This window comes from Strigops habroptila, chromosome 2, assembly GCF_004027225.2.
Source record: "Strigops habroptila isolate Jane chromosome 2, bStrHab1.2.pri, whole genome shotgun sequence".
NCBI lineage: Eukaryota > Metazoa > Chordata > Aves > Psittaciformes > Psittacidae > Strigops > Strigops habroptila.
Window position 1 is genome coordinate 54,882,747 of NC_044278.2, and position 15,591 is coordinate 54,898,337.

Consider the following 15,591-nt stretch of genomic DNA (forward strand, 5'->3'; position numbering starts at 1 on the left):
TTGCAAAAGGAATGGGAGGCTGCCAGTCAGAAAGTCACAGAAAGAAGTCTGCTGCAGGAATCTGCTGCAAGGATGCCTTTAGAAGGGTAGGAGAAATCCTGGTCCTGAAAAACAGCTGACAATCCAACACTCACTGCTTCTTCCTAGTGCTGTTTTTTCCCTCTCTTCTGTATGCACCTTTACTGCCTTTTCCCCTTTTTGGTCTCCTGTTTTCTTTGCAGCCAAGGGACGTGTTGCTCCATTTCACCCAACCCACCTCCAGCTCCACTCTCACCTGCCTGGGGCCACTGCTCAGGCACCGACCTACCATGGGCAGTAAGATGACTGCTGCCTCCAATACATGGGCTGCAGATCCCTTGTCCCTCTTGAACACTGCCAGCTATGGAGCCAGCCAGGCCAGGAAGGATGCAATTGGATCAGAGCAGGAGGGATGCAGTCAGATCGGTTGTGCAGCCACACTTGCTCCTTTCTCTCCATCTTCCTCCTTGGTTTTGTCGTCTTCCCTGCTCTGGCAACAGGGAGCAGCGCTCTCTGCCAGCAAGGCACAGCACAGCACCGGCCTGTGGGAGCAGGGGGAACTGCAGCAGAAGGTCATGCAAAACCGGCATAAAACATCCAGCCCAGGAACTTGCTTGCATGGATTTGTCCTCTGCACACACATGACAAAAGCTGGCTGTTAGGTATGTGTATGCATGTGTTTGAGCATACAAGAAGAAGGATGAGACAGCCAGCTTGGCTATGGCTCTTCCTCTGTAACATAATTTGTCCAACCAGGGAAATACAGTCACACTACAGCACAAGCAAATACATTAAAGAGTGAGGCCGGGGCAGCAAATGGTCTGTTACATTTGCTCAGCTAGGCAGAAACAAACGCCAGGCTTGGGGTATTTGCTATCCACAGCAAATTAGTGGTTCAGTGACTCTTTTTTGGGAGACTGAAGGGGAAAGGTTGATTCCTCGATACTTAACTTGTTACAAGTATTGCCAGCTCTGCAGAAATACTTTACTCCTGCTGGACACAGAACTGCTCTTAGACTGATGAGCTTAACAACCTGCCAGACACAAGGGGTAAAGCCCTGAATAAATCACAACAAATGAAAATACTGTTAGCAGTTTCATAATTTAATGAAAAAGTACTTGTAAAAAGGGGACATCTGAAAAAGACCGAGTCCATCTTGGAAAATTGAATATATATATATTTATATATATAAAACAAAATGCAAAAACACAAAAAAAATTTGACAAATAAGGTTAAGAGGTAATACTTCAAACAGTTAGCCACCGAACACACAATAAAAACTAGCAAATGCACTTTGGGGACAATACTTGAGAACTACATAACCAAGGGCTCCTTCATATATCTATTAAAATCATGTAAAATTAGCAAAACCATTGCCCAGACTGGAAACAACTGAATTAATAACCCCAGAAGAGCAGAAATGCTGAGTTTTGCTGAAGCACCATTTTCCCTCCACTCTGTCATACGCTGCCAGCCACAAAATAAGAGGAACACTTTGCTGACCTCCTAGATCAGTGTTCTCAATACAAGCTTCATAAAATTTCGTGACCAGTGAGAGAGGATTACTAATAAATATCGAAGGAGAACTAAGAGAATCAGAACTGGAATACAAATGAGCAACATTTGTTTACTTATTCTGAATGACCCATGGCTTAGAACACAAAGCATTTCCCACTAAAATAAAATATGTGGAAACCTAAAATGCTACTGCATATTTACACCAAAAGAAATCATTTTGAAGATACAGCTCTAGAAAGATCAATTACACAAATATACATAAAATCAAGTGGAAAAAAAATAAAAAGATGCTTGAAGCAAACAGAGCAGAATTGCCAAGTATGCTTTTCTTTCTTCTTAATCATTATTTCATGACTGAGAAGTCCTGCAGCCCCTGACCTGCTAGTTCTACTGCAACTAGGGAGATTTCAAAGTCTAAAACAAATCTGAAAGTGTCGTTGCCATTTCCCAAGCTAAAAGCAATAAATTAAGATGATGAAGAAAACCAGGTTGTGGTTTGGATTCTGCATAGTCATCTTCATGCTAGGTGGGGAACACCTTTTGTTCTTAGACAAAATAAACCCTCAACAGAAAGGAGGTGGATGACGTGCCCTATACAACCTATGGCCCGTTTCAGCCACCAGTGTAGGGACAGAGGATGTGGCATGTTTCTGAAAGGTACAGCATTTCAGAGAAAAACAGTGCAGTTACTTTGCTGATCGACAGGACACCATCTGGAAAGCAAGAGGGTTGTTTGTGTTTGAACAAAAATCCCGTCATTGAAACAAACGGAAAAGAATTCCCTTCCCTTCTCGCTTCCTGAGTCCTGGCTGAAGTTTAATCGCTACTTAACAATTGCTAATTTTAAAGGACAGACCAAACAGTGCTAGTTTGGGAAACAGCAACTGATCCAGAGGTTGAAAAGCAGCTTAATAGAAGAACAGATTTTCAGAATAAAAAAAAAGGCTACTCCAAATGATGACTGGCTAAAATTTTACAGACCTCGATGCCAGAAGTAAGGCTCCCATGCCTGCATTCAGGCAACCAGGGTTGAAAATTTGAGCCTGCAAAAAAAGTACCAGGTACAAACACCTCTGGACATGAAATCTCAGTTTCAAGAGGAACCTGGCATCACCGGTGATTGCCTAAGTGTAAGTGTCAAATAGCATTTTTCTTTGAAGTAGTACATCTACTTTTGTAAACACTATCCACAAAATTAGCCATCTGTACTTGTTAGCTGGGTAAAATATTTACAAGTGCATCCCACAACAAGCAACTATGTACAGAGATTAAAAAAAACTGAAGTACTAGAAGTTGTATATTTACAAAGTAAGCAAATTATTGTGAAGAGAAACACAACCTTCAGCAAGAGCAGGGAACAGGGGCACGGCTAGAGGTCAGCGAGTTTGGCAGCACGAGCGATGCTTGCTTCCACCCTCCGCAAGGAGCCTGCACACACCACTGCAGCTCAAAGCCTCCTGCAGAACAGGATCATCACTTAGTAGTCACTTTGGGCCTGATCCAGCAGAGCACACCAGCATGCGCTCAGAGATCGGAGCACGAATGTTCCCAAGGGGAAACCAGCAGGACTTTTCACATGCTTAACTTCCCAACGCATCCGCAAGTGCGTTGCTGGATCAAAGCCTTACTGCAGGTGCCACATGCATGCAGTTTCAGTGTCTCCGTCTGCACTCTTTTGCAACACATTAGAGCAATGCAAGGACTTCTTTAATACCTGTCCACTGTCACAAGATGGACATAACACGAGCACATTGCCTCGCACAGAAACCGGCAAGGGGAAGCAGTTCCCTGAATTCACACAAAGAGTAACTGCTTCGTGCTCTCCCAGATGTTACCCTCTGATTAAAACACACCCATTTCCACATGACCTTGCAATAACAGAGTTAACCTTGCGGAGACTGTAAGCCAATTCACAGTTGAACAGAACTACTGATTTCTCTCCCCTTCCCCTATCCCCTATCGCAACTCTTTCTAACGTAGGTCCTGGACTATTTTCTGGAACCTTTTGATGCTGAGCTTTGCACTGGTACACTGGAATACGTAAAGGCTGAGTTACCCCGTGGGGGCTTCTAATCACCTTTGTACCGAACTGTGAGAAATCATGTTCTTTTTGTTTCTATTGTGACAATCTCTTCCAAAGTCCTTACTTGGGCTTTCTCTCTCTGAGCTACTTCGTCTTAACCTCACTTGCTCTTTGTTTTCATCACTTTCTGCTTCAGAGTCACTCAGCTCTAAGTCAGGACAGTACCCATCATTGTCCTGGTACGGAGCACCTTCCAGCGTCTGCTTGCTCCACAAGCGGTCTTTCGTTGCAAGTCTTCTTGTTGGCTTGTCACAGCACCGGAGATCTTCTGTGGTCCTCACCAGGCTGTTGGTAGCCTCTTTGAAGGACCGACTAAAATGTTCTATGGTGGACTTTCGGAAACTGCTCTGGCTGGCCAAGTGAGCCGTGAGCACGGACTCTTGTTCATAGGGCGTCTGGCTGGAGCTGTCTCTCTGGCTCACGTCTCCAGCCCTGCCCATCAAGCCATTGGACTTTGTTGCCAGCCTTGAGTTATCCTGCTGCACCCGCCCATTCCCAATGGAAGACTGTCCGTGCAAAGCAGCCTGGAGCGCTAAGGGCTTCCCAGACGGCTGGCCCCGGTGAAACTCCAGCATCTGCGTGGGGCCAGAATCCTTTGCCTCGCTCCGAGGCTTTCCAATCCCTGCCAGCAATCCGTTACTTCTGCTCTCATGCTGATACCTGGCATAAGATTTTGCTTTAATCTCAAATGATTCCTTTGACATCGGCACGCTCCGCTTGCCGTAAACAGCGCTGTTGTTGTCAGGAGAAAGCGGTCTGTTGCCAGGCTTCAGCGAGTTATTTTTGCAATCTCCTAGTGCTGACTTGGGCATTTTTAACTTCAGCGTGATCCTGGGAGGTGGGTAGAACAGTGTGTTCTCTAGTGCACTTGTCAGGGTATGGCCTACAGGAGAAAGACACGAGGGGACAGAAGAAAAAAAAGCTTTTTGTAGAAGAGGGTAATCGTTTTCTTATCTGTAACAAGTCTGACAGTCCATTAGAAGGTCATTCAACAATAAGAAGCATTTGCAAACAATTAGTGTGAAATTATTTTAGGATATTAAAGAGAAGCTGTGATAATGAAAACTGTTCCAAATTATTCACAGTTTCAGAATTAAGGTAAGCATTTTAGCATTTCCATTAAAAACAACAGTGTGCCCTTTATACAGGGCTTTAAGCCAGTGAATTGAACCAGTTTTGAGATATGACTGAAGTAGTTCCAACAAAGCTATAAAAAAGGTTCAGATTCAGTTTTGGATAGAGAAAAAACAATGCTGCAAACTGAGTTCCAGTTTGGACTTGGTTCAACTCTCTGCTTTGTATTATAAAATCCTCCACTTTAAAAGTCTTTTCACCCCAATATATTACCTTTATGGTATTATATGCATACAGCACCCATTGCAAAGTAGCTATCCAGCTTTTCTAATAAGCATTAAAAAAGCACTTGTATTTGCAACATCATAAAATAAATTTAGTAGACATTTCTAATGAAATCATAGAATCACAGAATGGTTTGGGTTGGAAAGGACCTTAGAGATCATCCAGTTCCAGCCCCCTGCCACAGGCAGGGACACCTTCCACTAGACCAGGTTGCTCAAAGCCCCGTCCAACCTGGCCTTGAACACTGCCAGGGATGGGGCAGCCACAGCTTCTCTGGGCAACCTGTGCCAGTGTCTCACCACCCTCACAGTGAAGACCTTCTTCCTTATATCTAACCTAAATCTCCTCTCTTTCAGTTTAAAGCCATTTCCCCTTGTCCTGCCACTGCATGCCCTTGTAAAAAGTCCCTCTCCAGATTTCTTGTAGACCCGTTTTAGGTATTGGAAGACTGTTCTAAGGTCTCCCCAGGGCCTTCTCTTCTCCAGGCCCAGCACTGTAAATGCAGTTACAGAAAACCAATGTGCTTTAGAATACTGATGCTTCACAAAGTACCAGTCTGATCTAAAACAGTTTAAAAACCCCACCTTGTCAGTACTAATGAAACCTATCTGTGTTTCAGCGACAGAGGAAAAAAAAAAGAAACCAAACCAAAACCTCAAAGACTTCACTCTTAAGTCCTTAAAAGCATAATATGTATCCTGAAAGAAGAAATAAAAAGTAATTGCACTGTAATGTATACTCTTCCTCTTTCCAAATGTTGTGTTCCTTATTTCAAAATGGTCGCTATAAAAATGAAGGGCAGAGTGGGGTTTGGTACATCAGCATTCCTAACCAGTTACTGTTCACTCTTAAAAACCAGAGTACTTAAACTCTTTTTGAAGGAAGGAGAGTAACTGCAGATGGCAAGCTAAGAAGTGCCTCTTTGCGCTGCTCATCAAGCATGTGAGGCAACAGGAGAACAACAGCAATTCCCATCAGCCACTCTTCTTTCTTGCCTGAAGGAACCAAGCATGACAGCAAGCAAAAAACATTCTCAAGTGGAGAACCAAAGAGCACTGCAGAGCTTGCTGTCGGGAAATACTACCATAAATCAACAGCCAACGGAAGCAAAAACCTAGAGACCACCACGAGCTCATTTCTGCCAGCTGGATGCCACAGTGATTGATAAGTAATAGACATATATCACAAATAGCCATAAAATAAAGAGATATCCAAGTACGTATTTTAAGAAACTGAGAGTCTTGTGTGTGTTGCTACTTTCACTGACTACGTACCTGAAGAAAGTTTTTAAAGGCAGATGTACAGTGTTAAAAACACTAAGCAGGAACATAAAGAGAAGACATTTTTTAGTTTAAATACAGACAGAATGTGTAAATATTTTATATTTATATGATTACCTGCAGCGATTTCCTGATTAATGAGCTGGACTTGCAAATTGAAGACCTGTTCATGTACTTTACTGTGAGACAACTTCAGTTTCTCTCTCCTGCTTACCATGTAGCAGAGATTTCTTACCTACAGAGGAATAATAGGAGACTTAATAGGCAGTACAAAAATAAATCCCAACATAGTTATAAAAAGTGCATCAACAACAGAATTTAAAAAACATTATGTGTAAATCCCTTGGCAAAGTTCTTGCGAATATTACTGAGCATATGTAACTAAGAATAAAAAAAATATCCTGGATTTTTTCTTTTTCTTTGCCAATTTAATGAATGCCTTGAATATATTCAGCAAGACAGCAGAATATATTTTCATGTATATGAACAGCGGGCAGAGTTCTAGCCAAAAGAAAAGTAAGCAGTTTCTAAGACCTGCTCGTCTGCAAGCTGCTTCCACTATGTACAACGCTGGGGATGTTACTACAGGCAATACTGGATTCTCCCAGAATTTCCCCGCAAAGTGTTTCATCGAATGATTTTTTACAGCTAAACTATGTTTTTTCCCCTAAAAGAATACTCTGGCTTCTTGTGCAACACACACATTTTGGATGACCCATTTAGCAATTTATGTTCTGACTCCATTGAGGACTCATGAAGTTCAACCAGGCCAAGTGCAAGGTCCTGCGCCTGGGTCAGGGCAATACCCAGGATCAGTACTGGCTGGTGGATGAAGGGACTGGAGAAGCCCTGAGGAGAAGGACATGGGGATACTGGTGGGTGAAAAATTGGACATGACCTGGCAATGTGCACTTGGAGCCCAGAAAGCCGATTGTATCCTGGGCTGCAGCAAGAGAAGAGTGACCAGCAGGTCAAGGGAAGTGATTTTCCCCCTCTACTCCGCTCTGGTGAGACCCCACCTGCAGTACTGCATTCAGCTCTGGGGCCCACAATACAAGACAAATACGGAGACACTCATGTTGGAGTGAATCCAGGAGGGCCACAGAAATGGTCAGTGCTGGAACCCCTCTCCTCTGAAGAAAGGCTGGGAGTTTGAGTTACTAAGTCTGGAGAAGAGAAGGCTCCAGGGAGACCTTACTGTCTCCCTGGGACAATAAGGAGGCCTTCGTTATGTGAAAGGGAATAGAACAAAAAGAGAGACCAGGGCGTGAAGTGACAGGACAAGGGGGAATGGCTTTAAAGTGAAGGAGGGTAGGTTTAGATTAGATACAAGGAAGAAATTCTTCCCTGTGAGGGTGGTGAGGCGCTGGCACAGGTTGCCCAGAGAAGCTGTGGCTGCCCCATCCCTGGCAGTGTTCAAGGCCAGGCTGGACGGGGCTTTTGAGCAACCTGGTCTAGTGGAAGGTGTCCCTGCCATGGCCAGGTGGTCTGATTAGATGATCTTTAAAGGTTCCTTCCAGTCCGGACCATTGTGTGATTCTGTTCCACATAATTCTGCTTTCACTATTTGTTTGAGTTAATAGCAGCATTTCCACCCAATGTAATGAGAATACGAAGAGGCACTGAAAGTTCTTGATACACAATTAAAAGAGCTTTCAGAACACAGAAACAGTTTAAGGGCTGGCTGAAAGATATTTGCCAAGCATACCTCCCCCAGCACTCAACTCCATCTGTTCAGAACTGGAACCTCTCTCCCCAGAAAGGAAATTCCAAGATTCCCAAATTCATATTCATCCCACGACGTAACTGAGTAAAGTCTTGTGCATGAGAAGTTCAGAAACTGAGACAGACGCTTCCAACTATGAATTACCTCCACTCAGAATAAGTACATCAATTTCAACAAAACTTGATGCAAACAAACTACTTGCCAAAACAAAAAGCTTGAAATGGTCTCTTGGAAGAAAACCACCCCAAAATCCCAACCCTCCATTTGAAGCATATTATGGAGTTTTAACTATTTTTTTAACAAAGATCCATATCCAAAGTAGTCCTGGAAAAGGAGACTGAGAATGATTATGACTAGATTCAAGACAACAGTTACACTGACAAGTGCACATCTTGGCTCTAACGTTTACCTCCCTGTATTTTCATGTTCTTCTCTGCCCAGTATTGTTTTCCCTTCTCTTATAACATTATTTTCTCTCTCTGCTTTTCCTTCCCCTCTCCTCTCCAACGTCTCTGAATCACAGTTATCACATCTACTTTATTTTGTTACCTTTTTCACATTCACTACCTACCTCTAAGCACCTGAAAACTGCAGGTGATCACTAGCCAACAAGCCAACCTAAGGGGCAGAGTCTGAGCAGTAACAAGCCTGGCTTCCTCCCCCATCAGCTGCCACAAAAAGGCACTCTGTATGTCTTCCTAATAAATTCTTGCTCTGAATTTTGCTGAGGGATCCCATCTTTTCAAACTAGCAGCTAGCTGGCAATCGCCCAGCTAGCTACTGGTAGAAAGATCAATTCCTCTTCCTTCACCTCAGTAAAGCCACGAGCTGTGATAGTCTCAGCAGGTTGTTTTCAAACCGCTAACCAACTGCAGCACCTAAGGCAGCTACATGCAGTGAAAGCACCTAGGTCAAGAGATTAACCAGTGAATCAGCCTGCCTGCTACCTGGGACCAGCTGACATCAGCACAGTGGTGAGGAAAAGAGACGAGTAAGTCTTCCAGATCAGATGTCATGGGAAGTGGTATAAGTACAGGCCAGCATTCTTCTGTGCATGTGGAGCCGAAAAGTCATGATGGAAGTTAAAACCATCTAGAACTTCACCTACTTGCCTTCAAACCCTGAGGGTGAGGGGCTCTGCTTTAATATATTTTTAGGATTCTCCAAAAGCTTAATGCACACTCACCAAAAAATACTTACTGCTTTACCTATGCAAATTGATTTCTTCAAATCCAGAATTGGCTAACACAATTCTATTACAACTATCTCAAACCATCATTTTAATTACAAATCAAGAGTCGCTCCATCCCAAGACAGGAGGTGGAAAACAAGAATTTGTTAACCCTGCCCCATTGCTTCACTGTTTGCACTTAATTTTGTTCGATAAAGTAACATTTTTTGTTATTGAATCTGTACCACTAGCAACTACTACCAGTGGGTCAAATAAATTTACCCAACTGAAGCTGAAATCAAAGAGTCAGTTAGCATATATGCCCATTGTGCATAGAAACGTGCATCTAAAAATATGTAACCGTACTAAGCAAGTCAGGAAGTACTGCTTTCACACTGGATCTGTCACTGGACTGAGAAGGGACCGCTCCTGCCAGTCCCTGCAGCAGCAGTGCAGCATACAGAAATATTTGAGTTGAAGGCCTTATTTTCTTTATTATAATTTTTAAAATCATCTCCCCGTGCTTCCCCCCATTCCCACTTCAGTCTACGAACAAAGACCTTGCTCACCTGCAAATAGGTTTTCAAAACTGTACCAGTTAAATTCTTACCCTCTCTAGGTCCTGCCTCAAATGCATGAACATCCTCATGCGAGTATGAATGCTATCTTCTTTTGGCTGCACCAAGCCATTTTCTTCATCCTCCTTGGGAGGAAACAATGGTTTGTTAAAGTTACTTTTTCGCTTTAATTTCCAGTAATTGTAGATGAAGTCTACAGCAAGTTTAGGAAGGCCCAGTTCTGCTGCAACATCCTCCACTTTAACTAGTGAGTAAAACTCTTCTTCCAGCTCTCGGAGTTTTTGGGCTCGCAAACTGGTTTTCTCACTCTCTGTTTGCTTCTGGTCCGACATGCTTTTAGGGTGTTCATCAATGTCAGGTAGTGAATTCTGTTTGTTCTTGCTGTGCTTTAGACAGTACGACTTGAACTTGACCTCATCCCCGTCATCCAGGATAGTTTTCATCTCTAAGCTATGCTCGAAGGCACAGGTGACATGAAAGGCAGTGATGCAGCTTTTCACGGAGCACTACAGACAAAATAAAACAAAAACCTCAATCACTAACAGAAGCAACAAACCAGCAAAAAAGGGACAGAATTATCTTAATTACATGAAAGTCCATCCCTACAAAATGTACTTCCTTAGCACTCTTAAAAATTCTCTTGGTCTCTTTGAAGCTGGTATCACCCCATTTAGTATCTTCTTGTTTGTGAACAATGTTCAACAGAGGGACTTTTCTATCCATCTCTGATCCACATAGTAGCAGTCCTTATACATCTCAGCCTTATTTAAAAGAAGGCAACTCAGACTCACTCCTAAACCTCTATGCTAGTGAACTAATTTGATAGCAAACAGCTATGAAGAAGCAGGCATACTATCCACAGTCATCTGCATTATAAAGCATCTCTGAACACAGGAAGAACAAATGCAAAACCAAAATTGCCCTTCTGATGTAGACGACTCACCACATAGAGCCACCACAGGACAAGTACATACCTGTATGCAAGCACCAGTTTTCAATTTGCATAAACTACACACTAGAGCCCATCGACTTGGTGGAATGTGAGACACCTTTGTGATTGGCTCCATTCTTTCTGGGCAAGCAATACTAACCTGTAAACAAAGAAACAGCATAGAAAGCAGTTATCAAGGCAGTAGAAACATGCCCTCAATACCAGATGAAGAAATATGACCACATGTTTCTCTCACTGCGAGATCTCTATGTGCTCATACTTCTCAGCAAGGGACCCTAAAAGATCCCACATGAAAACAGTACTGTGGAATACTACTAGTTTAACCTGGTGGCTGAAAGTTGTAGTTCTTCAAAACATCTGAGGTATCTATAGCATGTCTTGTTATGAACCAGCTGAGAGACTGCAGTAAGTGATGTTTATTTCCCCTATGCTACTTTCACAGGTCTAACTTAAGAAGAATCAAAATACAAGCTACCCAGAACAAAATAGGAACACTTACTCATACTTACCTGAAAAGTTCCTTCTGTATGATCCACAGATCTGCTACAATAGCTACTCCTGCCAGCCCACAGTTTGGGACAGAACCAAATCTATCAGTCAGCAGCCAGGGAAAGCTTCAATTCCCAGTTCTGCCTCTCCTCTGAGCGCTCCCAATGGAAGAAGTGATTCTAGTACACTTTCCTCACTACAGGTTGTATCAAGTATCATTTGAGAAAGAATACAACAAACTTCTCTTACTGCAAAGCACGGTATAGTCTCTTGTGCCAGTTTTCACATACTTAGTCTGGATGATCCATTTGTCTCTGGTAGACCAGATTATGGATATTAATACTAAAAGAAAGAAAAAAAATCAGATAAGCACAGGATACCTTTACCTATTCTTTTTTATACTAAATGTCCGTATATCCTTTGCGATAGAAATTTCTCAGATGACTCTTGTCCATACTGGGAAATAAGGACTGTCCTCCATAAAGTGGAGGCCAAACCAGACATAAATTAGCTGTGTGGGCATCTCTGAGCCACTCCTGACAGACAGGATATATGCAAGGGCAGAAACATAAAGTTGGCCAGCTCCAAATGACCGACACGCAGAACTGGGCCAGTATGAGAATGGCACGTGACAGAAGATTTCAGTGAGATAACTGTTCTGTCCCAAGAACGCCAGTCTCCAAAAGCCTGGACTTTGATGCTTACACTGCGCTTTTTGAATGTAGCGGTTGTGTGCTTTGGAGAGCTACCTGCCTGAAGCAGAAAAGAAAATGCAGCTTCTAGTTGGGAAGATCGCCACACTTTCTATGAACAATTCACCTGAACGGAGCAGACCTGTATTTCCAGTGGTAGGACAGGGGCCTATTCTCAAAGGGGTCAGATCTAAGAATTCAAAGAAGGGAGGTTCCTAGGTCATGTCCTATGGCACTATGAGGCCAGTATAAAGCTAATTCCTTAAGAAAACAGTTAAGGCTGAGATCTCAACAGCAAATTTCTTTTTCTTCTAGAAAACTTGAGCATTATGCTGCAGTAATTTTCAAAGATTAACTCCATAATAAGAGTCCCCTGGGAAAATCCAGGTTACATGAATTGGTTTAACATGCAATAATTAGACAGTTGACTTCACAAGAGCCAGCAGACTAAGCTGAATTTCCTAGCTGCTCTCTGGAGGTACATCAGCAATCACTTGATGCACATATTAATTTTAAAACCTGCTTAATCCCTGAAAAGAGAAGGATTTGTTTCAGCAGACCTCCTCGGTGAGGCCGACTTATTCAAAGATAGCAGTGCTAAGTTCATCAAGTCCGAGAGTCAGAGTCAAGTTGAGTGGTTTTGCTTCTCTCTCCACATCACTGCATTGCTCTAAGGATCACTTAAAGCACACGGAAAAGACAGCTTTGCAAGAGATTACTTGGCTCGTTTCACCTTTTTAAAAAATTGATCAGCAGTTCATGAATTAATAACATAAACTGACTCAAATAGGATTTATTATTGGATTTATTATTTGTTGTAGTACGTCACCCTCTGATCCCCCAACTTCTGGAATATACTGAGATCGACCTGCTGCATGCATTTCCAGAAGTCTTCATTAGGAAGGTAGTGAGATGTTTCAGAGAGGGTCCAGGTTTTACCAGACAAGAAGAATAAGCAGGCAGTATGTGACGCCCTCATCATTGTCATCAGGTAGAGATGACAGTCTGTTGTGGCCTTCCTATAAAGTGGTTGGTAAGTGACAAAGCTGCCTCTGAAATGCTTGAATGGTTCCACAAAATTACAGCCAGCACTCTCAAACATCATCAAATGTAGCTTTTTCACTTCCAAAATGAGCCTTTCATCAACCTAACTTGACCTTGCTTGAACCAGAGCTGGTTACAAGTTGCACATCTGTTTCTGAAACAATCTTATACAAAGATTGATCACAATTCTCCTCCTGGTTACCATTACACTACCATGCAAGACTTTGGGAATTCAGGGATTTTACCATCTGGTGAGGTTGTCTATATTCCTTTCAAAAAGAAAAGAGATTCTTCAGTGACTTTTTTCTGGAGACTGAGCAATACCAAGTTTCCACCATGCTTCCCAGCAGGATCTGGGAACTGACACAGACCTTCTCCTTGTCCCTCTCTGCCCTTCTAATGCTCTTCTTGCTCCTTCCCCAGAGGGGACTCTAGGTCAGGAAACATTTATGTTGGAAATACTGTCCATTCAGCTTGTAACGCTGCCTGTTTATATTACCCCACTTTGTAAAAGCACAAAGAAGAGCTTACAGAGTCAGGTGCGATTTATTTATACTGGCCTCGTGCCGTCTGCATGTTTCTGATGTTCTAAGAGAAGAGTCAAGGCAAAGTCTGTTTGAATTTCGCTGCTCACAAGGGATCCAGAGAGCAGAGAGGCCAACATTTCATTCCCCAAAACCTCTTATCCCAATCCCTATTACAGCAGAAATGATCCATCTGCTGTAACATGTAGCTGTTTTCTCTGTTATTTCTGCATGTTGTATCAGTTGTTAGATTTGACTGCTGTACACTGAAGAAGTTTCAAGAGTGGGAGAGAGTGAAGACAAGGGGCTGTTGAAGTCTCTTCTCTGTGACTGTCACATACATCAGCTGCCATCTCGATTGTCACCCTCCTGCCCTCTGCTTCCCTGCCACCAGCAGCTGCACAAGTGCACAATGATCTGTACCAGTGGCTGGAGCGCAGCCACTCAAACAGCAGCTAAGGATAGTCAATTTTATACACCTCCAGTTGTAGCAAGGAAAAATAACTTCCTGCTTCAGCTGACACCACACTGACAGAGGGAGGATGTAACTGTAATGGGTGTTCTAAGGCAGAGAAGAACCTTGAATTTCAAAACAGTTTTCCAGTGTCACTGTTCCCATTTTTTAAAAAGAATGCTGTTTAAGAAAACATGAATTAGACTACACATTTACACTAAAAAGCAGAAGAGTATCATAAAATCACAGAATGGTTTGGGTTGGAAGGGACCTTAGAGATCATCCAGTTCCAACCCCCTGCCATGGTCAGGGACACCTTCCACTAGACCAGGTTGCTCCAAGCCCCGTCCAACCTGGCCTTGAACACTGCCAGGGATGGGGCAGCCACAGCTTCTCTGGGCAACCTGTGCCAGCGCCTCAGCACCCTGAGAGTGAAGAATTTTTTCCTAATGTCTAAACTAAATCTCCCCTCCGTCAGCTCAAAGCCATTCCTACTTGTCCTATCACACTACATGCCCTTGTAAAACGTCCCTCCATATTCCTTGCAGGCCCCTTCAAACCAGCAATGAGTACACTTTGGAAAGTAAAAACCTTCAAACTTCCCAATCAGTCAAGTGACGGTCAAGAAAGCCTTTCAACAGCATTAGCTCACCAGGAAGGGAGGGAAGAACATTTTAAGATAGTGCTGAAAGAGTTAATGAAGGAAAATACCTGGTGCAATTGCCTGCAACAATGCTAGCCTGTACTTGGTGACTCAGGAAGTCCCTCTTTGAACCTTTTACCACAAGGCACAGACATATTTATGACCTATTCCTCTCTGCATTCTCCCTTACTCTATTTTGTTAGGGCCACAGAAGGAAATGGCAGTGACTTTAAAATTCATCTGTTTCTTTTTGGGGAGTTTCAGTGTGCTACTATCTTTGGGAGAACAAAAAGCAGGTATATGAGAACACACATTCTGCCCAAAAGTATCTATCCCCAGGTCTTCAAACACTGGGTCTGTCTTGTCCCTCGCAGCATGTGAGGCAATGACTGTGCAGAAGGAACTGATCTGCTATTTCAGCAGACTCCCAAAGGTTTCTCTGGCTTTTTGTGTGACTGAGTTATTTTACAAGTGACAACACAGGATACCAAGAGAGAGAGAATGGATCCAAGAGGCATTTCCCACCCCCACTGTCAGGTGTCATCTCCTCACTATGCCTGACACACTAGGCACTGGTGTGGAGGGGAGGAGGTGCCCGAGGCTGGAGCCACTGAATGGGCTGTGGGAACAGCTGGATTCGAGCTCTCCCCTGGCAGCTTCTCTCCCTCAGCTGGAGGGGAGATGGGCAGGCAGCATGTGCTCCTGCCCTGCCATCACCTGCTTCCCAAACCTGCCGGCTACTCGTCTGCTGGTGAGAGCATCAAGGCAACCACATGCATGAAGGACCGTCTGCTCAAAGCCAGGAGAGCTCCCAGCCAAGACACTTCATAAGTACAGGAGAAGAAGTCAGGATGTTGGTTTGTTTATTTATTTATTTTATTAACTTTGAAATAAAGCTTTTTCGTTTTTTGGGGTTTGTTTTTGTTGTTTTTTTTTTTTTTCCTTCAACTCCACTCTTCTTAGAGGTTGAAGAGATGCCAGAAACTAAAGCAGGCCTGAAAGGAAAAGTGCAACTGCGAAGATAACCTCCTTGAAAAGCAGATATATGCCTGAGACAGA

At 43.2% G+C, this 15,591-nt stretch overlaps 1 protein-coding gene across 3 annotated transcripts in view; it reads right to left on the minus strand.

Annotated features, from left to right (window-relative positions):
* Positions 1 to 1,103: 1,103 nt before the first annotated feature.
* The window catches only part of JADE3 (jade family PHD finger 3), a 67,429-nt gene continuing 52,941 nt past the window's right edge, over positions 1,104 to 15,591 (minus strand). For all 3 annotated transcript variants that reach the window (XM_030476745.1, XM_030476744.1, XM_030476743.1), the window contains 4 exons: positions 10,709 to 10,825; positions 9,767 to 10,240; positions 6,377 to 6,494; positions 1,104 to 4,503 (listed from right to left, as the gene is read on the minus strand). In XM_030476745.1, coding sequence (XP_030332605.1) covers positions 3,611 to 4,503; positions 6,377 to 6,494; positions 9,767 to 10,240; positions 10,709 to 10,825 — 1,602 coding nt within the window. In that variant the 3' untranslated portion in view covers positions 1,104 to 3,610. The remainder of the gene's footprint in view (positions 4,504 to 6,376; positions 6,495 to 9,766; positions 10,241 to 10,708; positions 10,826 to 15,591) is intronic.